General features: G+C 42.1%; 1 protein-coding gene across 2 annotated transcripts in view; it reads left to right on the top strand.

The window, feature by feature from the left end:
• The window catches only part of fstl4 (follistatin-like 4), a 176,973-nt gene extending 155,535 nt beyond the window's left edge, over positions 1 to 21,438 (top strand). For both annotated transcript variants that reach the window (XM_034293500.1, XM_034293499.1), the window contains exons 10-16: positions 2,309 to 2,443; positions 2,980 to 3,006; positions 3,857 to 3,975; positions 6,818 to 6,967; positions 11,500 to 11,607; positions 17,855 to 17,964; positions 18,122 to 21,438. In XM_034293500.1, coding sequence (XP_034149391.1) covers positions 2,309 to 2,443; positions 2,980 to 3,006; positions 3,857 to 3,975; positions 6,818 to 6,967; positions 11,500 to 11,607; positions 17,855 to 17,964; positions 18,122 to 18,830 — 1,358 coding nt within the window. In that variant the 3' untranslated portion in view covers positions 18,831 to 21,438. The remainder of the gene's footprint in view (positions 1 to 2,308; positions 2,444 to 2,979; positions 3,007 to 3,856; positions 3,976 to 6,817; positions 6,968 to 11,499; positions 11,608 to 17,854; positions 17,965 to 18,121) is intronic.
• Positions 21,439 to 23,867: the final 2,429 nt, after the last annotated feature.

The raw sequence follows: 23,867 nt of genomic DNA, 5'->3' as shown, positions 1-23,867 counted from the left end.
CTGCCAGCCACGTGGGAGGGTTGAACTGGAATTTCAATTTCTGAGGGGACATGAGTGATCTTTTATGGAGTAACCCTCATTAGATGGCAGTTTATGAGCTGTGTGGGTCATTGCTTGTAGTAATAGCCTGTTATCAGGCTTCAGAAGCAGAGGAAACGGAAGAATCTCCAACGGTTCACATATATACACTGACATCCTGCTGTCCAGCTTCACAGATCTGCAATCTCTCCTCACGGGCAGGCTGAACGTTGTTGAAATCTGTGACGGTGGATTCCCACATGATCACTTAATTGCTGTTTGGCATAGATGTGAAGATATCCTTACACCTAGTATAAAGGTTGTCAGGAGAAATTATCTTACAATACAATAGAAATTGATATTGTTGCCCAATAAGCTCAAAGTGTAGAAATAAATGCTTTCCAGTGGCTGAAATAGTGCTGTCCAAGGTCCTGATTGCTTAGAACTACTGGTGGTGCTGTCCAATGCCCTGACTGCTTGGTCCACTGATGGGGCTGTCCAAGGTCCTGATTGCTTAGCCCAACTGGTGGTGCTGTCCAATGTCCTGACTGCTTGGGCCAACTGATGGTGCTGTCCAAGGTCCTGACTGCTTAGCCCAACTGGCGGTGCTGTCCAATGTCCTGACTGCTTGGGCCAACTGATGGTGCTGTCCAAGGTCCTGACTGCTTAGCCCAACTGGTGGTGCTGTCCAAGGTCCTGACTGCTTAGCCCAACTGATGGTGCTATTCAAGGTCGTGTCTGCTTAGCCCAACTGGTGGTGCTGTCCAAGGTCCTGACTGCTTAGCCCAACTGGTGGTGCCGTCCAATGTCCTGACTGCTTGGTCCAACTAATGGTGCTGAATAGACAGCTGAACAGGGATTTATTTAGCTCTGTGTATTTTACTTCTCCTTGACACCCTGGCGCCACACACACTGAAAGTCACCTAACAGACTCGGTTACTTTATTTGCTCAACACACAAACTACATTTTAAGTGGGAGGGCGAGCTATTGGCAAATACTTAATTGGGTGGTTATGCATTAAAATTGATCAAGGGATAATTATGGATTGGACTTAGTTACGACAGTGTCTGGTGTTTAATGTGGGGCGGTTCAGTATTTACGTCACTACTTTACTCCTCTCTAAAGAGTAGTTAGAATAGTGCTTTTTGAACTGTAGAAGAATATCCATTTAACTGTGCCTTTCACTAATATTAGACATGGCCTACATAGTGGACAGTTCAAATAAATGTTAAAGTTTAAAACATTTAAAATAAAAAAAGTTTATCTCCACTGATATCAATCAGAATGAGGAAGATGTACGCTGCTTTATTTGTGCATCGGGACCTCTGTAAGTTATTAATACCAGTCCTGTGTTTTAGAGGCTGGCTCCATCTGGTCTCAGCCCTTAGAAGTTGTCCTCTGCCTCTGCCTGACAGGCCATATTTAGGAGATGCACGTAGAGAGAGAAAGAGAGGGGGGATCAAAGAGGACAGAGCGACGGAGGGAGAGATGAGAGGAAGGTTGTGAAAGAGAGACTGGCGCGTGATCTTTGACATGGCGTGAGAACGCAGCCGTCTGACGCAGGACGTTCTTCAGGCCTGCTGAGGTGCTGTGTAGACCGTCTTGTTGTGATCAAGGCGGCGGCTCAGCAGCAGGGTGAGGTTGAGCAGGGATGCATGGGCGTGTGGGAGCGTTCCATACATCATGAAGGGGCCATGTGCTATCATCAGGAAGCTATGGGGGGAAGATAGCACTCACTGTGTCCTGAGCTCCATCACCTGAATCACACACAAACGCAGGCGTGCACACAAAAACACCAGCGCTAGCGTCAGAGAGGGATACACATCTTTGCCTTTGATGAAAGCACCAGCTCTGCTCTAAGATACATGACCTGAGAAACACACTCGCACACAGAGAGAGAAAAACCAGTGCTACTGTCGGAGAGGGCGGCAGGTCTTTGCCTCTGCTGATATCACTCACTGTGCTCTGAGATGCATCACCTTCACCTGACACACTCATCTGGACACAGAACCGAGAAGATTCACTGAAAGTGTATGGTCTGGTTCCTGTCACTCTGTGTCGTTGAACCTTTTGTTTTGCTTTCACTAGCTAGTATTTATGAGAAGTGGCCGCATATTTGCTTATTGGTTTAGAGAAGCACACAAAGAGTTCATTTGCAGGCGAGAAGATGAAACGGCCTTGGAAATGTTAATCAGTGTGGAAAGGGGATGTCTTCTCCATACCTTAGCCATGGTTATGTTCATTAATGTGGCTCAGCTGACACATTTCTTCTCTATACCTCTAACACAGCAAATGGTAGCGAGCTCTACATTGGCAGTGTCCGCTATGAGGACACAGGCGCATACACCTGCATTGCTAAGAATGAGGTGGGGGTGGACGAGGACATATCATCTCTGTTTGTGGAGGACTCTGCCAGAAAGACATGTAAGTGACTTAGTTATCTTCAAGTGGAAAAGGGACAAATTCCTCCAGGAATTCCACATTGTATTTTTGGCCACACAAATATGGTAATTAGCATAATGCTATATTTGCATGCTATTTATCAAACATTATTTTGAAGGAAAAAGATCTGAAATATTTAAACAAATGATAAGGCTTTTAGTCTGATTTACTCTATGTTTTTCTGCAGATGTGAAAGCAATGTGGCAATTTAGTGTTTTGAGTGTCTGAAATTAAAAAAACAAGGAAACATTTTTGCTGTTATGTATACATACAGTTCCTCTGCTTCTGTAACAAAGCATTTTTTCTAAATGTGTTTTTGTTCCACTTTCCTGATGACTTAATATGACATGTTTTCCCACTTTTTTCTTTTCTCTGTCTTTCATTCCTTTCTCTCTCTTTCCTTCAATCTTTCTTCCCCTCACTCTGTCTTCATTCCATCACTCTGTCTCACTTAATCTGACTTCCTTTCTTTTCTTTACTCCCTCACCCATCGTTCTTTTGTACTTCTAATGCTGAAGTGGCAAATATACTGTGGCGAGAGGAAGGTACTGTCATATTCTTTTTATACTTTTCCAACATTCTCTGAATTTATTTCATAGCATGAATTGCTTAATTTAGTATCATAATTATGCTTATAATATTTCATATGACTGGACCATGAAATAGACACACAATGAATAGAGTTTAGTGACTGAACTGCCTCCGGGTTTTATTTTATCTAGTCATGACTCCGGTAGTGTAGTGATGGATGAACACAATGTGTCCCCACCTTTTTGGATTTTGCACCACAGTTTAAACCCCTTTTCATGGAACAATACATGAATGAAATGTTTCCCCCACTAGGTTCAGCACAGCACAGTGTGACAACCAGCTAAATGATAAGATTAGAGAGTAGAGACACAACCGTTGGTGCTTAGTGGTCCCAGGGTACCCGTGGCCTCTAGGTCAGGTCATGCCTGTGTCAACAGCTTTCAGGCCGCCTATTTCTTTTCACTCCATTTTCTTTTTGCCGCAGACATGTATCGGGCCATCCCGACGTAACGTGTTTTTCCACAGCATGACTAGTCTGGCTGTGTAGCAGTGTAAGTCAGTGTCCTGTATGCGTCAATCTGTCGTGTCTCTTGTTTAATTGCCAGCTGTTGTTTAGAGTCAGGTGTCAAAAATGCCTGCGGTAGGATTCTGCTGCTCACAGAGGCCGTCAGTTTTCAGAAGACAGCCTCACAAAGCACTTCTTAGGCCGGTTGTTGACAGGAACAGACTCTGCCGTCACAATGCCTGACAACCCCAGCAGTCATTCACCAGTTTAGGTGCTGCTAACAGGGTCTCCGTGTTCTCTGTGTGGCTGCTGAATGCGGAAACATCAGGTGAAGTCCTTTTTATCTCCTGTCTCCCCAGGGTTGAGTGTGGGGAACATGTTTTATGTGTTCTCTGATGAGGGCATCACTGTTCTGCAACCCAGCGAGTGTGAGATTCGCAGACACATCAAGCGCACGGAGAGGATCGTAGCCAGCTATGTGAGTCCCCTGTCCTTCTATATCCATGTTTTAGAAGGTGATGGTGTGTGTTGTGATATAATCAGTATACAATGCCGTGGAAAACGGTATATTCCCCCTGTCAGATCTTTTGCATTTTTTGTTTTATAATTTTGTACTTTGAACTTGGTGAAGTATTTTTGTGAGTTGTGGTAATATATAAGAAAATCTGCGAGGAAATAAATAAGTTAGGTGCTTGCTTTATTTGTTTGGTGTTGCATGTAATCAAACATACAATGTTCAGGTGTGAAAAAGTGATTGGCCCCCTGGTTAATTCAACTCAATAAATAGGATAATTAGGGTCAGGTTTTTGAATGCCTTCATTTACAATCAGACCTTATTTGGGTCATCATTGCCCAATATAAAACTGACTTACATTGGGTCTTGACATCACAGTTGCAGTCAACACACAGTTTTCCATCCACAATCACAATCAGAATAAATTCACACATCCAGATAAAGGTTGTTGTTGCCTATCAGTCAGGAAATGGTTACAAAGACATTTCCACCAAGCCACAGTCAGAGGCATGCCGTTCAAATGGAGAAAGTTCCCTGGAGAAATCTTTCCAGGACTGGCCGTTCTGCCAAAATCTCTTCAAAAGCAAGATGTAAAATAATTCAGAAGGTCATAAAAAACATTGAAGGATCTGCAGGACTGCTCTAAAACCCACAAAAGTCACTGAGTTAAAGTTACTCTGCATGGAGGAGTGGCCCACAATTCATTGCCGGCACTGTGTTCAATAACTACAGGAAGCGTTTGGTTGCGGTCATTGCTGCGAAATGTGACATAGGGCAAATACATTTTCACGGCACAGTATACTAATACGCTGTGAGTTAAATGTACATCCCCATTTCCAAAAAAGTTGGGACCTTCTCTAAAATGTAAAGAACAGAAGAATGCAATGATGTGAAAATCATTTAAACCCTATACTCAATATATAGAAAATAGTACCAAGACAACAAATTAAATGTTGAAGCTGAGAAATGTCATTGTTTCTTGAAAAATACAGCCCTGGAAACAATTAAGAGACCACTGCACCTTTTCCTTTCCTTTCCATGAAAGTAAAATAGGAAGGTTTTGAGTGAGGAACCAAAGGGTTAAAATTAAGACCTCTGCAAATTGACCGCTTCTGTTCCTCACTCAAAACTTTCTTTCTTTTGGTCTCTTAATTTTTACTGGATCTGTATATGCCCCTTTTGAATTTGATGTCCGCAACACGTTTCAAAAAAGCTGGGTCAGAGGCAACAAGACTGGAAAAGTTGTGTATTGCAAAAAAAATTACTGGTGGGCATCTCACAACTATTTAAGTTTATTGGCAACAGGTATAAAAAATGCATCCCAGAGAGGATGAGTCTGTCAGAAGTAAAGATGAGGAGGGGTTCACTACTCTGTGAAAGACTACGCAGGCAAATATTGCAACAATTTAACAATAACGTTTCTCAACATAGAATTGCATAGGGTTTTGGGATCTCATCATGTAGATTACGTAATATCATTAAAAGAGACAGAGAAACCTCTGTACACAAAGGACAAGGCCGAAAACGAATATTGGATGGCTATGATCTTTAGGCCCTCAGGCGGCACTGCATTAAAAACAGACACAATTCTGTAGTGGAAATCATTGCATGGGCTCAGGAACACTTCTGAAAACCATTATCTGTGGACACAGTGCGTCGCTGCATCTACAAATGCAAGTTAAAACTCTACCATGCAAAGAAGAAACCTTATATAAACAAGATCCAGAACCACTGCCGCCTTCTCTGTGACTGAGCTCATTTTAGATGGACTGAGGTGAAGTGGAAAACTGTGGTCTGACGAATCAAGAGTATTAAAAGTAGTAAAAAATCTGGGTGCTAAACTGGCCTGCCTGCAGTCCAGACCTGTTACCCATTGAAAACATTTGGCACATTATGAAATGACAAATATAATCCCAGAATGTTGAGCCGCTGTAATCCTATATCAAGCAAAATTACCATTTGTTCTCCTCCGTTACCAAACACGGGAGTATTCTTAAAGCAAGAGGTGTTGTAACATGGTTGTAAACATGCCGCGGTCCCAACTTTTTTGAAGTGTGCTGCTGGTATCAAATTCAAAATGGGCATGTTTTTATCAAAAAAACAATCACATTTCTCAGTTTCAACATTTGATAAATTTTCTTTGTACTATTTTCAATTAAATACATGGATAAATGATTTGCGCATCATAGCATTCTGTTTTTATTAGCATTTTATGCAGTGTCCCAACTTTTTTGGAAACCGGGTTGTATATCGCCATGTAGAGGGACCCAACCAATTCACTTTAGTCCATTGCAAGTTTATTTCTACACTTACTAAATGGTATGAGATTACACATGTCCATTAGTTTCAGAGCCCATGTCAATACCTCACCACGGCCCTGCACACAGGATTATACACTCGGAGAACATCACTCTTCCAAAGCAATGGCTTTTAGTTGGTAGAAGTGCCTTGTTTCTCTGAGGGTTTTAAGTTTTACAGGTTGCTGTAATTGTATTACAGATCAATACAAACGCAGTAAGCCATGTGTTTGCCCATTGCTGCTGTAAACAGCATTTCCTCTGCCGTGGGCTGGAGTGAGAGGGGGGAGGCCATGCTTTAAAGATGTCCCTCTCTTCTGTGATCAACTGGATTATCATCTCTCCTTTCTCCTCTTCTCTTCCTCAACTTCCATCTCATTTTTCTTTTTCCTTCTCCAACTCGTTCTCCTCCTCCACCACCTTTTGTACTTCTCCTTCCTCTTTCTGCACTGTTTCTTCTTCCCATCCTTCCATTCTCTCTTTCTCCCTCCGTCTCATTGATTCTTCAGGAGGAGATGTGCCCTAAAAGTGAAGGCGTGTCTCCACAACACTGTGCTTGGTCATCAGCAGTCAGTGTGAGGGATAAGTACATCTACGTCACCCAGCCCCTCCAGAAACGCCTGCTGGTCATTGACACCCAGGCCCAGAAAGTCGTGCAGGTTGGTAAATGGAAATGTGAACTTTTTCTCTGTAATTTGTTTTAAGGGCCGTCCCCAAAGGCTCACACACAAGTCACCGGCAGTTGGCTGAGGTGTGAATGAAAGCCATTGTTTGCCACAAAGAGAGGGGTGACAGAGAGAGAGCGTGACAGAGGGAAAGAAGGAAGGAATGAGAGAGGGAGGACAAAGGAGAGCATGGCAGGGGTTTTCCTTCTCTCAACAGTTAAGCTCTGCCAGGCTTTTCCGTTCACTTACTAGTGAGGGCAGGAGGTTAAGGCATTATCCATCTCTCCCTGCTTCTCCCCCCCCCCCTCCCTCCACCTCTATTTCAGCCATACCCATTCAGCACAGAGATGAAGAGGGAAAATAACCCTCTTCTTATGGTTTGGTTTTAACAACCGTAACACCTATCCTACAGTTCTAAAGAGGTCATTTTTGTTTGCAGCCATCATGCATTACATTCTGAACAATATGGAAAACTATTTAGCAGGAGTGAGGTTGTGAAGAAACAGTGATGAGGGTGAGAGGATGTGCATGTGACAAACTAGGTGTGTTTGGGGGGGGTGAGCGCTGCACTCATGGGTCTGCTGCTGGAAGTCAACATTTCCCAAACTATGGGGTTGCAATCCCATAACCTCCAGAAGCAAAGAAATGTGAATATAATAACGATTCGATTGAACTAAGTCACTGAACAGTACGAATACAGTACAATGAAATGCAATTTGTGTCGAACCAGAAGTGCTAATATAAGAGTGCAGAAAAATGTACAAGTATTAAGTATATTTATGTATATGTGTGAAATTTATGCAAATGCATTACATATGGCAATTCTAAATGTGCAGTGGAAAATGTACAAGTTTACAGAAAATGTATCAGTATTAAGTATAATGTATGTACAAGTGAGATAAATATTTGTGGCAATCTGAAGCAGCGGGGTAGCATATGCAACTGAAATGCAGGGATAGCAGCAATGAGCTTCCTGAGGTAAACATGTGTATGTAACAATTGAAAAATACAAGTACAGTGGTAGTTCTAATTGTTAAAGGTGCAAGTCGGCATGTGCAAATGAAATACAGGAATAGCAGCAATGACACGAAAACTGATAAACCTTATCAGATTTGTAAGGCAGTGACAGAGTCCAGTAGTGCAAAGGGTGGGCATAGTTAGTGATGGAAAGTCACAGAGTTCAGCAGGGTTACAGTAGATGGAAAGAAACTGTTCCTGAGCATGCTGGTGCAGGAATGAAGAGACCTGTACCACCTGCCTGATGGGAGGAGAGCAAACAGTTTGTGGCATGGATGTGAAGGGTCCCTGGTGATGCCGTGCGCCCTGTACAGACACTGCTTACGCTGGAGGTCTACAGTGGCTGGGAGCTGGGTACCAGTGATGTGCTGGGCGGTTTTTCAGCCCCCGTTGCAGGGCCTTCTGGTCGGCTGCAGAACAACCACCAAACCACACTGTGGCGCAGTTAGTCAGAATGCTCTCGATTGGGCAGCTGTAAGAGTTCACAAGCAAGTGGTTTCTGTTTTTTATACCTTCAATATTGTTTAAGCAGTTACAGCAGCAATATATTATGACTATTTCTGACAGATAAGAATCTCAGTTACCTTCAGAACTGTTTAGAACACATTGGACAGGACCAAGCTATTGTGATGTGCTTTAGTGCACAGACAATCACAGGCAATCATTGCTCAGTGATCAAGCTCTCTGATTCATTTCAAACTTTCTTCATATTGAAATACAGCTCCGGAAAAAATGAAGAGACCACTGCACCTTTTTCGTTCCTTTCCAAAGACGTCTAAAAGGAAGGTTTTGAGTGAGGAACAGAAGGGTTCAAATTCAGAGACCGCTGCAAATCTGTTCCTCACTCAAAACTTTACAACTTTTTTGGAAAAGAAAGAAAAAGGGGCAGTGGTCTCTTCATTTTTTCTGCAGCTGTATAACAAGTCAGCCTAAAATGTTGTCTTGTTTTTTTTAAGTGGTAGGATCCCACGGCACGGTAAAATCTAAATGTTCACAGGTCCCAAAAGTTTGGGAGGCCCTGGTGTGTTTGGTGAAACCCTGCCCCCACCTCTGACTTGTGAGTGAAAGTATGAGGGTCAGAGACCCCCCACTTCTGTGTCTTGGGGTGTGCTGTCGACACATAGCTGACCACTGGGAAAGAAAAAGGCTGGCCTTCCATTACTGAACACAGGCCTCTGTCACGCTTCACCGGGGGTGGGATTGGAGAGGGGGGGCCTGCATGTCCAGGGAAGCGGGTAATTGATTGTGTTATTTGACATTGTTGACAAAACACAAGGCACTGGATTGAGCCCCTTTTCTCTGTGACTCTTTTTCTGTCTCTATCTCACTCTCTAGTTCTTTTTTTTCTATCTCTTGCTCTCTCTTTTTTTGTTTTACTTTAAAAAAAAAACACTCAAAAAAACATACAACACACAATAACAGCAACAGTGGCATATGACATTGTTCTGTCATACATTATCATCTTGTGCCAGGCATCAGTGTCAAATGTTGCCAATGCACACTGTCCCCCTCCGAAAGGATGAAAAGCCTATTTTCATCAAAGAGGCCTTTGAAGCCTTGAATAATGGTCTCACATTTCAGGAAATGACTTGTATTTTGTTAAGAAATGCAGCTCTTTCTCAGGTTTGGTCGTGGTGCAGTGACTGTTTGGTCGTGGTGCAGTGACTGTTTGGTCGTGGTGCAGTGACTGTTTGGCCGTGGTGCAGTGACTGTTTGGTCGTGGTGCAGTGACTGTTTGGTCGTGGTGCAGTGACTGTTTGGTCGTGGTGCAGTGACTGTTTGGCTGTGGTGCAGTGACTGTTTGGTTGTGGTGCAGTGACTGTTTGGTCGTGGTGCAGTGACTGTTTGGTCGTGGTGCAGTGACTGTTTGGTCGTGGAGCAGTGACTGTTTGGTCGTGGTGCAGTGACTGTTTGGTCGTGGTGCCGTGACGGTTTGGCCGTCACAGCACCACAAAATTTGTATTTTGCTATTCTTGGGGTTTATGCTGTTGGGGAAACACCAGACACAGGTAATCTGTGAAAAGCATCCATTAAACCTCTGAACTGAATAGGAGGCTAACACCAGGGCCTGAAGATCTTTCAGAATAGTGGTCAATTTGTAGTGTATATTGGGGCTGAGGTGGCCATCCTTGCCCTGGTAAATTGAAGAGCCTGGGGCTGAGGTGGCCATCCTAGCCCTGGTAAATTGAAGAGCCTAGGGCTGAGGTGGCCATTCTAGCCCTGGTAAATTGAAGAGCCTGGGGCTGAGGTGGCCATCCTAGCCCTGGTAAATTGAAGAGCCTGGGGTTGAGGTGGTCATCCTAGCCCTGGTAAATTGAAGAGCCTGGGGCTGAGGTGGCCATCCTAGCCCTGGTAAATTGAAGAGCCTGGGGCTGAGGTGGTCATCCTAGCCCTGGTAAATTGACGAGCCTGGGGCTGAGGTGGCCATCCTAGCCCTGGTAAATTGGGTTATTTTCTGGCCAATGTTGACACTGCACTTATACTCAATGATGTCATGGTGTCACACTTCTTGCGTTTTAACCCCCCCATAACCCCCCACTTTCACTAACTTTGAATGACGGCCGTGTATGCTGATTATAGAGTGAAATCCTTTCTGTGAAGGATATATCTTACTTTGATAGACATGTTTGTCTATGAGGTTGTGTGGGGGGTATCAATACCATCTGTCGTACTAAATCCCGTTTTTATTTTCCTCAGCACGTTGTTTTTATTATAGAACTTTAGAAATCTTACGTTCATAACACTACTGAAAAACATCATAACACTACTGAATAACATTCATAACACTACTGAAAAACATCATAACACTACTGAAAAACATTCATAACACTACTGAAAAACATTCATAACACTACTGAAAAATATATTGGATGTACTGTGAAATATCCAGGGCTCAAGGCCAAATTAACCAGGTTTAATATAACAAACTGAAACTCTGCACGGGTGAATTTGAGCATCTCATTTTTGTGTGCCATCAGGTCTGCATGATTTTTTATGTAAGGGTCTGACGCTTCTCTGTAATTGGTGTCCAGTGGATTTTTATACTTTCTTCCAATTTATTTGACTTCATGAATATGGCATTGTTCTGCGTTTGAATCATATTTGAACAGCAGTGTGCTTTAAAATGGATTGTCCACCTGTCCACGTGTTATATTGCTAACTCCTGTTGTTTGGGTTTATGTATGTTTTTTTCCCCAGAAGTTCTTTGTCTTCAGTTAGTGTCAGTGTCTATTGTACTGAGCTTTTATGTTCTGAGTGTACCTTTATGGAGTTTGAAGTCTCAAAGTATTGAAGGGGCAATTTGCTGTTATTTAGGTTTCTGTGCGTTTGGCTTGACAGGGTTTACTGTTTGTCTTTCCTGATCATTTTACAATTTCTTTCTTTTTTATTATCTCTGTCTTACTGCCCTCTCCTTCTCATCCCTCCTCATCCCTCCTCTCTCCTCTCTCAATCTCTTCTTTCACTCTCCCTGTCTCTTTCTCTGTGTTTGTCTCTCACTGTCTCTCAAGGCTGTAGAGACAGACCCTTTCCCGGTGAAGCTGCTCTATGACAAATCACATGACCAAGTCTGGGTTTTGAGTTGGGGAAGCATGCAGAAGTCCCACCCAACGTTACAGGTAAGCAGTTCATTTGTGTGTGGGTATGCAATTAGATTTTAGCATTTAATCTATGTATGTTTTACAAATCTTACCTGTCAGCTGACTGAAATCCACAGGAGAAGATGTGTTGATCACAGGAGAGGATGTGTTAGACTACACACAGAAGGTTTGATCACAGTAGAGGATGTGTTGGAGACTTCACGCACAAGGCATGATCACAGGACAGGATGTGTTTTAGGCCCACATGGCCGTTTGGCTAAGGGGAGCCCACTGCTCAGAGCTGGCAAATGCTTCAGGGAGAGCTACGGTGGGCTTAGGAGACGGAGGACCGCAGCCCAGCAGAGTTCCACTGTCAAGGGACTACACTGTCATTTTGCGACGGACAGCGCATTTCTAGTTGTTTTCCTTTGGAGGACGGAATCCTATTAAAATGTTGAAAGCAGCTCTATCTGTCAATTGTCAGGATGGGGTGTCAAGGAGACACCATATTAGCAGGGGAAAGCTTGTGTGCGTGTCAGGTTGGGCTCATTGTGAAGTTCTAATGTGTTCTCCCTCCCCTGCCTAAGCAAGACGCAGTGGGCCTCAAATAAAGAGGCGGCGACAGGGTTTGAAAGGCACTTTTCTATATCAAACAAAGTGATTTTCTGCTCATTTAATGAATTCTTCACATTGTTGTAAAGTCTCATAAAAGCCCTGCACAGGCCTTCGGGTGAGTAGTGAACTACTAAAACACGCTCAGTGTTCACTCAGAGCTCAATAGTGAATAGTAAATTACAAAACGATGCTTGAATCATCCGGTCCAAAATGCAATGTCAGCCAATCTGCATAATGTACTTTAGGGCATTTGGATCACACCACAAATAAATGGCTTTATAATATAATTTGAAATGCAAGTAATTGGCCTGAGCGTCAACTGCTCTGCACTGGCTCAAGCGGAGGCAATTCAACATTTCAAACACATTCCTTTTAATAGCTCAATATCTCTATGCAAACATCTGAGCGAGATGGTCCATTCATTAGATTAAACAAATTAAGGAGCAAGGAATGTTGAGAGGTAAGGGATATTCAGAGTGCTCCCAATGTCTGCGTTTGCTCATGCTGATCCTGTCCATTCAGAGACAGCCAATCTGGGAGAGGTGAAGGAAAATGTGGGTAAGCTGGACTAGTGTTCAGAAAGGCTCTCGAGCAGGTCAGTCCCCAGCCACCAGATGCTTGGAGTTCACTTGTGATTAGCTTGCCAAGCAATTCTGGAGGTACATGTGAATTCCATGTGTTCCACCACCAACTGGCTCCTTAATTCCCCAGGTACCTTCTCTTGTTCGGCAATTATTGGCCTGAAATAGTAAAACTGAACATAGTATCTGGGGATTTCCAGCCATTTCCAGCCACATTGCTCCTGTCTGTGTGTCTGGGCTCGGTATACCTCCTTGATGTCAACCTTGTTGGGTTGACAGAAATACTTTGAACTTCCCCACAAGATTGTTCACAAGTCCCCACAGTTGTGCTCATAAGTTTCCATACCCTTTCAGAAACAGGCATTTATTTTGAAAATATGACTGACCTGCGTCTTTTTAAGGATAGTGATCATATGAAGCCATTTATTATCACATAGTTGTTTGTCTCCTTTTAAAATCATAATGACAACAGAAATCACCCAAATGGCCCAGATCAAAAGTTTACCTATCCTTGATTGTTTGGCCTTGTTACAGACACACAAGGTGACACACACAGGTGAAAATGGCAATTACAGGTGAATTTCCCACACCCTTTGGCTTTTTAAATTGCAATTAGTGTGTGTGTGTGTGTGTGTGTGTGGGTAAATAGACAATGAGTTTGTTAGCTCTCACGTGGATGCACTGAGCAGGCTAGATACAGAGCCATGGGAAACAGAAAATAACTATCAAAAGACCTCCGCAACAAGGTAATGGCACTTTATAAAGATGGAAAAGGATATAAAAAGATATCCAAAGCCTTACAAATGCCAGTCAGTACTGTTCAATCACTTATTAAGGAGTGGAAAATTTGGGGATCTCTTGATCACAAGCCAAAGTCAGGTAGACCAAGAAAGATTTCAGCCAAAACTGACAGAAGAATTGTTCGGGATACAAAGAATAACCCACAGCTAACCTCAGGAGAAATACAGGCTGCTCTGGAAAAAGATGGTGTGGTTGTTTCCAGGAGCACAATACAACGATATTTGAACAAAAATGAGCTGCATGGTCGAGTTGCCGGAGAGAAGCCTTTACTGCACCAATGCCACAACAAAGCCTGGTTACAATATGCCCAACAACACCTTGACATGGCTCAAAGCTTCTGGGACTGTAATTTGGAGTGACGAGACCAAAATAGAGCTTTATGGTCACAATCATAAGCGCTATGTTTGGAGAGGGGTCAACAAGGCCTATAGTGAACAAAATACCATCCCCACTGTGAAGCATGGTGGTGGCTCACTGATGTTTTGGGGGTGTGTGAGCTCTATAGGCATGGGGAATTTTGTGAAAATGTATGGCAAGATGAATGCAGCATGTTGTCAGAAAATACTGACTGAGAATTTGCATTCTTCTGCACGAAAGCTGTGCATGGGACACTCTTGGACTTTCCAGCACAATAATGACCCTAAGCACAAGGCCAAGTTGACCCTCCAGTGGTTACAGCAGAAGAAGGTGAAGGTTCTGGAGTGGCCATCACAGTCTCCTGAACTTAATATCATCGAGCCACTCTAGGGAGATCTCGAACGTGCAGTTCATGCAAGACGACCAAAGACTTGCATGACCTGGAGGCATTTTGCCAAGACGAATGGGCAGCAATACCACCAGCAAGAATTCGGGGCCTCATAAACAACTATTACAAAAGACTGCACGCTGTCATTGATGCTAAAGGGGGCAATACACAGTACTAAGAACTAAGGGTACGCAACTTTAACAGTGGTCAGTTAATCTTTTTCTTTGTTGCCTGCTCACTAATGTTTTCTTTACAAATGGTACATATATTACAAATTCTCCAAGGGTATACAAACTTTTGAGCATAACTGTAAATTGATTTCAGTGTATCCCCCTAGGTGTTTATTAACCTTTATTTTACCAGGTGTAATAAAACAAAACATACCATAATGCTTTTTCTTATAAAGTAAGGAGCTGTGGAAAAGTGAAGAAAGTATGTGGCCATTTGAAAGTTAACCACAAAATGAGTCACTCAGGACATGTTTTATATTAACTTTCATGCCAGAAATGATTGGAAATCCCTGATTTGGAAAAATGGTGAGGTGAGGTGAGGTGAGCTTCCAAGATACTATTGTGGCAAGATTTTACAATATTATGTTTAAACCTCAGCATGTTAAAAAACTGGTCCTGAAGATTCAAATAGATGGTAGAAATGTTTAGTATGTAGGGCATTAGTAGACAGTTGAAGTAGACAAGTTGGACATGGATAAGGCTTGAATGAGACCAGTTGGATATTTGTAAATTTGAATGAGACTAACTGGATAGTGAACTACACCCGTTGGCCAATAGTAAAACCTTAATGTCGTATAGTGTGATATTCATATTTAAGTGGGCACCTTTAGGATGTACAGCATACTGTACTGGAAAGCATTTATTAATAACATTGTGTTCCATTTGTCTGCCTCAAAAATAATGCAGTTCAATATAAAATCCACTCAATCAAAATTAACCAGTCCGCTGTAGGGTGAAGTACTGTAGCTGTAATACAGGATAACAGCCAAGGCAACAGGATGCATATAATCCACAGGGGGTGAGTGATGACTGGACCCTGCCCGGCTTTGTGTGGTTCAGGGCACCGTGAGCCTGAGAGAGCGTCCTCTCCTAATTAGACATGAGCGATATTTTTTGTGAGCTCATTAAATCTGGACCATTGTAACAATGTAACGTTTCTAATAACATTTTGTAACTAGGTTTCTCTCCAAACCCTGCAGGGAGGGAATTACAGGGAATATAACTGTTTTATTCAAATCTGTATATATACACGAGTGGAACAGATAAAGGCAAAGCGATTCACATTAAAGCTTTTGTCAGATGATAGTGTCTTTAGAGATACAGTAGTTTTCCTTTGAAAACAAATAACTTCTCTTTGTAGTAGTAACTGGGATTCCATTAACAAGCAGAGCCTACCCCAGAACAACATTTATTTTCTAGAAAAAAAACACATTTATTTTTCAGTCACAAATTCATTTATATTCATGTTTGTTCAAATTTTCATTTTGCATATACGTGTGGGCTGCCACTCATGAAAAGAAAGAAAGCAAAGCAATTACAGAAATGCATATAACAAAACAAATTATCATTATGAACAGTTTTGTAATGCTTTTTATGTAAGAGATTTGTCTCTTCGCCAAGACCCAACACACCCCACATTGCTACTGATGTTTGTCGGCCCACCAGTCCCACTGCAGCCAGACGCACAGGTGGTGTTGAAATCCTCTTTTCACCCTTTGCTGAGTCATATTCACGCACCCACTTCTGCACTCTGTACCACGAAACGAGCAATTAATTATTGCTCATCTAATAAAATATATATATAGTTATCTTTTGCTCTGTTAGCATGCAGGTCAAGAATAAATAATACCGGCATTCGCAAACATGGGTTTAGCGCTCAACATACTAACGCGAACAGTGGAATTTCAATTAAATACTTCAATGCAAATTATACTATAATATACAAAAAACTAAAATGGCAGGTTTCTCAGAAAATATAACTAGGTCAATAGCTAAAACAACAAGTACCCAAGTACAGATTCTGGTTTAGACTGCCTTGCTAGTTATTACTGCCAGAATGTCATCTCAGCAGTTGCAACAAAGAGATACATATTTCTACATTTCAAGACTATGGCCAATGCTAAACAGGCTATATGTTGTCAAACAGGAATCGGGAGTAGCTACAGTTCTTGCTTTATTACGTACAACATGCGTATCTCATCAAATATGCTGCAAAAAACAGTATATTTCTCAAAACTCTGAAATCAATTGAGTTAGCTATTACATTGCATTATGGCAAGAAGACAGTTCAGCTCACACTTTTAGTGGTCTTTCATTGATTTTGCTGTCCAAAATCCCAAAACAGTCTTGGTTTCTAATTTGTTGGTTTTATGTCCTCTAACTGCCAGCTCAAAACACCTCTGCCTTCTGTAATTTGTTGCCAGATTGTTCAACATACTTTTCTTATGTGCAATGTATCATGTCTAATCCCACTTTTTCTAGACATGTGGTATTGCAATAACAATGACTGGGTGACAATTTTTTGCTCTTAGGAAGCCATCTAGGCATTATCTTATTCAGGGGATTGCCTTCATTAATACATCGAGACACAGCCCTTCATGTCCCAAAGTGGCGCAATAAAATTGTGCTACAAAAGTTGTGATGAAATCCAGAGTATCTCATTGGTGTAACCCTCCCTATATGCAAGCAGGTGATTAGCCATTCCCACTTTCTGCCTAACATAATAAGTAACTAAAAAGCTTGTGTGTAAAAGTACTTTTTTTTAATATATTAAATATAGTAAACATATTTACTATACTTAGTCCATAAATAGTCGAAAAGGAAGGTTTTGAATGTTGTTACATGAAAAGATATAATCAAATATAAAGACATTTTCAAGATGTCACAATGCCTTTATAAACCAATGCGGAGTGAAGACGGATGGCTCATCTGCTCCAACGCATCTGTGGAGTCCTGATCATAATATTATGTAACAGACCAATCTGATTGGGTCAGGCCTCACTTCCCATTGGGTCAGGCCTCACTTCCCATTGGGTCAGGCCTCACAGCTTCCTTCAGTGTTCAGAAAAACACTCCTGGGCAGTGACCAGGAAATGTAGATAATGATGACGTTGGGTGATGGATGGACATTCCTACGTCTTTCACTGAGACAGCATCTTTAATCAATCAATCAATCAAAATTTATTTATAAAGCGCTTTTTACAACAGCAGTTGTCACAAAGTGCTTTACAGAGACACCCGGCCTTAAACCCCAAGGAGCAAACAACAGTAGTGTTGAATTTTAACTGTGTGTCTGTTACAAAGCGACCGTTACCCAATCGGATTCTGTCTATTACTGTTGGTCCATGTTTGATCAGCCTAACTATACTGCTGTATACAATGATCCTCATCTGCAAGACAATTTCCAGCCACATTGTTCTCTGCTTTGTTGTTGTGTTTCTGCACGCACTCAGATCATTGCTTATTCTTACTGTTCTCTCTGGCTGGGTAGGTGTATTTGTACATTTCCTAATGTTGTTCTGCTCTGTTACCAGGTGATACCCCAGGCCAGCGTTGGAGAGGTCCACCACACCATCCGCACCCCCTTCCAGAGGGTGGATGACTTCTTCATCCCGCCGACCAACCTCATTATCACGCATGTCAGGTACGCCAGGCCCGCCGACCTTACTCACCTGTGACCTTGCCACCTCATCATCGCAATCCCTCTTAAGTGGAGGAGAAAATAGCAAATTAGAATCCAGCCAGTACTGTAAGCCCACCCAAAAGACCATTAACATTTCCCTTGAACTTTGTCATCTTAGGTTTGGTTTCATCTTCCTGAAATCTGAACCTGCAGTGCATAAAATTGACCTGGAGACCTTCCACCGGGTAAAGACCATCAGCCTGAAGAACTACAGCTGTGTACCGGTCAGCATGGCCTACACACACCTGAGCGGCTTCTACTTCATCCAGTGCCGGTCTCCGAGCAGGGACCCCTCATCAGCCCAGCCCCAGCTCCTCATCGACAGTGTCACGGACACAGTCATCGGGCCCAACCTCAACATCACGGGTCAGCCTTACGTCTCCCCGGATGGCCGCCTCATTGTCACACCGGATCGGCAGCACGGCAAGGTCAGAGTTCAGACAGTGTCCTTCCAGGGGGTGCTGGGGCTGAGCCGGGAGTTGGACACCACCCTTCACGTGTCCGATGTGGTCTTCCAGCCCTCCTTCACAGAGTCCAACCAGTACACAATGGTGGCTGTCTCCGGCTCAGACACGGACCTGCTCTTCTCTGACCTGGCTTCAGGCAAAAGCGAGGTCCTCAGGAGCCTCAAGGAGCCCCTGTCCCCCCACTCCTGGCCCTGGGGGAGCTCCAATAGGGTGCTGGTGTCGAGCGGACTGTTTGGCCGATACCTGGTCACGCCCTCAGCGGAGTCACTCTTTGTGCTGAATGGCAAACAGAAGACGCCTCACTGCGAGGTGTCAGACATCAAGAGAGGGAACACAGTGGTGTGGGTGGGAGAGGTATGAGAGGGAGAGAGGGAGGGCGAGAGGGAGGGAGAGAGGGAGGGAGGGAGAGGGAGAGAGATCAGGCCAAAACTCTTAAGATATGCTGTATGTGGACATAAGTGGACTCAACCCTGGAACTGAGCAAGACAAACACATGCCTGGGTTATTGTAACAAAAGTACACAAAAAATAGAATAACTGGAGAAAAAAAATAGGAAAATTATTTTGTGGTGTTTTTAGGGGGAGAATGTGGGTGGTGAGTCCCATCAGTGCAACAGTGATCTACATGCACTTAGCTAAGAGGAGTTGTACATTATTGCACTTCCTTGTAACACTGCAGATAAGTGACAGGAGAGGAATATAATGATTACATTTTGAAAAATGAACTATGCACAAAGCTCACTTTTTTAGACGAAAGCTTTTTAGTTTCAAGGTGTTTGTCATTCACCAGTGTTGCAAATAGTCACAACAAGACACATCGGCCTGTAGCTTCTACATTTGTTTTTCGTACCCTTTCAAAACCACCACTTTAACTTTGTCCGTGTTCATGGTATACTACACTCTCCCTCAAAGCTCATCCCGACCAACACATGCAGGTTGGCTTGAAACCCATGTCCTGTTGCATTTATTTTCCAAAGAGGCCACTTTTCCATCCATTAGCCAAGTACAGTGGATATCAAATGGCACACTGTTGAAACCCCATTAGAGGATAACGTGTTCTTGTACAAAGACTAGGGAGCTCTATTCTATCTGTGTAACTGAGGCATTACCAATCGGATGATGCAAATATAAAGGTACTATCCCGAAGGAGTGACACGCGGCATGATTGCGGTATCTGTTATCATGGAGAAACGTGACTTTACATTAAAATAACTCTATCATGCTGAACACCGATACGGAGCCAGTGTCTTCTCCTCCTCACACAGTACGCCTAGCTCCAGTTTCTACCCAGTAACGTTGTAGTCCTCTGTCCTTTTAAGTCCATTACTGTAAGGCTCTTGTTCATCTGCATGGAGGTATTTTGTAAGACCTGTCTCTGCCCCCGTAGGTTGGTTCCCATTCTGCTCTACAGCTGAAATCCAGTTTCCTCTAGACGTGTCTATAACCCAAGTGTTGGCTAGCACTCTCTGTCTTGAGCAAGTGATAACAAAAATACACTGTCAACAAGTGACACAAAGCGAGATAAAGCAATCTTTTTCTTATGTTGGTTATTTTGATATTTGCTGCCACAGTAACTGCCTCAAGTCAGTCTGAAGTAGAAGGTTTGATGGTTTTTATCCTAGACCACTGTTGCACTGAGAAAGAAATATGTATATATTTCAGGAGCGATGCATAGATGTGTCATATTGATATATATATATATTCAAAAAGCCCAATTTTAAGCCCAATTATTTTGCAGTTGTCATGGGCTAAACATGTTTTAGTAATTACCATTAAAAAGCTGCAGAAGAGACAACTGCATCTTTGGATAAATACAAATGTTTGTAAAATAGTATTCCATACACCCTCTAGTGTATGTATGTTGGAACAAAAAGGCCACATATAGTTCCAGACATCCTGGGATTGGAGAATCTTTGCTTGTAGAACTATTTTGTGGAACCTTTTCGCCACAGTACTGGTTTCAGAACAAAATCAAATCATGGTAATCGCCCGTTGTTCACAAACAGATGGGCAGATTTTACTGCAGGTGTAGCGAAATCCTAGCTGCTAACTTTGCTATACAAAAAGTCCCAATGATCAATATAACAATACACAACAATACACATTATTTTTTTCTTACAGATTATGTTCCTAATTAATCATACCAATCACTACAAAAGACATTCAATCTTTGTATTCCATATGCATGTAGAGTGAGTTTAGTCCCATTACACTAATATTGTTTCAACAAGTTTCAAGTTTTCATTTATCGAATGTACCGAATAACACAGCATCAACAATTCAACTTGTTTTGAACTGTAAAGTTTTTATACAAACTGTGCATTTTCGCTAGCCATTATGTTTGTGTTACTTTGAGGGAAATGGTTTGTATAAAAACTTCCAAATATGTACAATACAATGCCCCAGCCCCCACTAAAAAACAAAGAAATAATAATAAATTGCAGTGTCACAATATAAATTACTTACTGAAAATGTGTGAATATTCAGGGACAAGTATCACCAAATGAATATATCTGTTGCTAAAGTGAGGCCAAACTGTGGTGTAAAACTCAGAACTTTTTTCTGTGTGTATTTCAATGTTTATAACACGTTGTTAGAGCTACTATTAGGTCCATCTATTGGAGTTTGTTGATCTGGGCTCTGGATTTGGCTCTTTTGTGCAGATGTATCACATTTTATGTGAAAGACGCCAAGACAACACGGCTCTGAAAAAAAGTTCTTGTCACGTCCAACCATTAACCAGTTTCATTCCAGTGGATCTGTTAGAGTTTTCCATCTGAAAGCAGCTGAGTCTCATATCCAAATTAGAAATGTGTAGTTCTTAGAAGAGTGGTACAGACCAGCCAATAGCAAAGACAGTGGCACTTTTGGTATTGCCTGTTGAGTTCAGTTAGGATGTGTCCAGCGCAAGACCACATGGCTCTTCAACATTTACAATCACTACGGCCAGTCTCAACAGCGGAATTGTTGCTACAGTAACTATAGGTCATAGAATGACAGGAATTACTCATCCAGACAACATACATTCTAGAATTACTTGAAGAAGCCAGATCATCACCGCCCAGACTCTCCAACAAACGTTTTTAAATAAATATAAATATATAGTTGACGCTGTTTAGGTTTGACTAAACACTAGCATACTGTTTATCAGCGTTGTGCTGATAGGTGGCTGAAACATGCATCATTGTTACCATCCCTAAGAAACTGTCTGAAAAACTAAATATGCCTGCCTCTACATGTTATATTGTAAACAGAGCTGCACAGTTGTTGAATTAACACAGCCTCAACTGAGAGTACTCAAATCAGCTGATATGTCCAACATATTGACATCAATGATACAAGAGGCCTAAATTTGTGGATAAATGTGTGCTGTTCTAAGATCTATAGTAACCTAGCTAACCTTAAAGGCTTGTAGCTGTATTTGTGCTGGTTTACCTCTATGCAACACATTCTCATTGTTAAGGCAATAACTGTTGTATGACGTATGTGTTTTGTGAGCATCATGCTGTATGTTTCATCAGCATTTTCTATAGTTAGAGGATTTTTCCCAAGATGTTAAAACCTTAGTTTGGGTGTTTAAACTGATCACTTCTCGTCCAGCTTGTATGTCCACTGATCGTTGTTGTTGCCCACTCTCAAACACTGAAGGGATGGTTCCTCCACACACCTTTCCATGACAATGTGTGTCGCAGTCTTTCATTCAAATAAGATTTTGCTATCAAATTTCTCTCGTTTCGTTGTTAAATTTTCAATGTACAGTTGGTGACAATTTGGCCACATATGGATGATTTGATTGCATATTCAAAGAATAATTTAATCTGAGAGACTTTAGAATATTTGAGTTGCCTCATCGCAACCAAAATATAATGAACAAGTGTCTATACCTCATATTACCACAGACCAGACCCAGTTCACCAGTGATGTATTTGAATTAGCATTGACTGTAAGGATAAGACATATTGTATTGTGTTGCCTGGGATGTAACTTTTCTTTCCCCCCAGTTTTACAATAAAATCAGAAAATTGTGAATTTACCAATGAGCGTCTTTTGTTATAATCACCCTGTTTTTTTATAAACGTGATACAAAATACTATAAAAATTTGTTTAGATTCTAATTGGATCTAATTGTTTTTTTATTTCAAAACAAAGGAGTGTCTCTTTAAATGTCAATGGATGTTGAAACATACTGGAAGATAAGTAGAGCATTTGCCTTGATTGACAAACAGTCTGACAATAAAATCATAGTATCCTTGCCACTCATTAATTACCTGATGCTCTATCCATTTTGTTTTCTAGGCCCTGTTCATTCCTAATCATTGAAGCCTGCTAGCTGAGCGCTGGTCTTTAGAGGATATAATCTAAAGTATCTCACAAAAGTGAGTACACCCCTCACATTTTTCTAAATATTTGATTATATTTTTTCTTGTGACAACACTGAAGAAATTACACTTTTCAACAATGTTAAGTAGTGAGTGTAAAGCTTGTATAACAGTGTACATTTTCTGTCCCCTCAAAATAACACAACACACAGCCATTAATGTCTAAACCGCTAGCAACAAATACACCCCTAAGTGAAAATGTCAAAATTGGGCCCAAAGTGTCAATATTCTGTGTGGCCACCATTATTTTCCAGCACTGCCTTAACCCTCTTGGGCATGGAATTCACCAGAGCTTCACAGGTTGCCTCTGGAGTCCTCTTCCACTCCTCCATGACGACATCACGGAGCTGTTGGATGTTAGGGACCTTGCGCTCCTCCACCTTCCATTTGAGGATGCCCCACAGATGCTCAATAGGGTTTAGGTCTGGAGACATGCTTGGCCAGTCCATCACCTTTACTCAGAGCTTCTTTAGCAACAATTCTTTTTTTCAGATCCTCAGAGAGTTATTTGCCATGAGGTGCCAGGTTGAACTTCCAGTGACCAGTATGAGGGAGTGTGAGTGCGAGAAAACCAAATTTAACACACCTGCTCCCCATTCACATCTGAGACCTTGTAACACTAACGAGTCACATGACACCGGGGAGGGAAAATGGCTAATTGGACCCAATTTGGACATTTTCATTTAGGGGTATACTAACTTTTGTTGCCAGCGGTTTAGACATGAATGGCTGTGTGTCGAGTTATTTTGAGGGGACAGCAAATTTACACTGTTATACAAGCTGTACACTCACTACTTTACATTGTTGCAAAGTGTCATTTCCTCAGTGTTACATGTCACAAGAAAATATATCATCAAATATTTGCAAAAATGTGAGGGGTGTACTCACTTTTGTGAGATACTGTGTATGCTTTTGTGTTCAACATGATCTCAGATACATGTCCTTTTCTTGCACCTGTCAAAATCCTCTCCATCACCGCCAGATTTCGCAGGACATGCAGTACCTTCCCTGGCAGAGCT

This window comes from Esox lucius, chromosome 7, assembly GCF_011004845.1.
Source record: "Esox lucius isolate fEsoLuc1 chromosome 7, fEsoLuc1.pri, whole genome shotgun sequence".
In the NCBI taxonomy this organism is placed as follows: Eukaryota; Metazoa; Chordata; class Actinopteri; order Esociformes; family Esocidae; genus Esox; species Esox lucius.
This window is presented reverse-complemented; position numbering and strand designations above follow the sequence as displayed.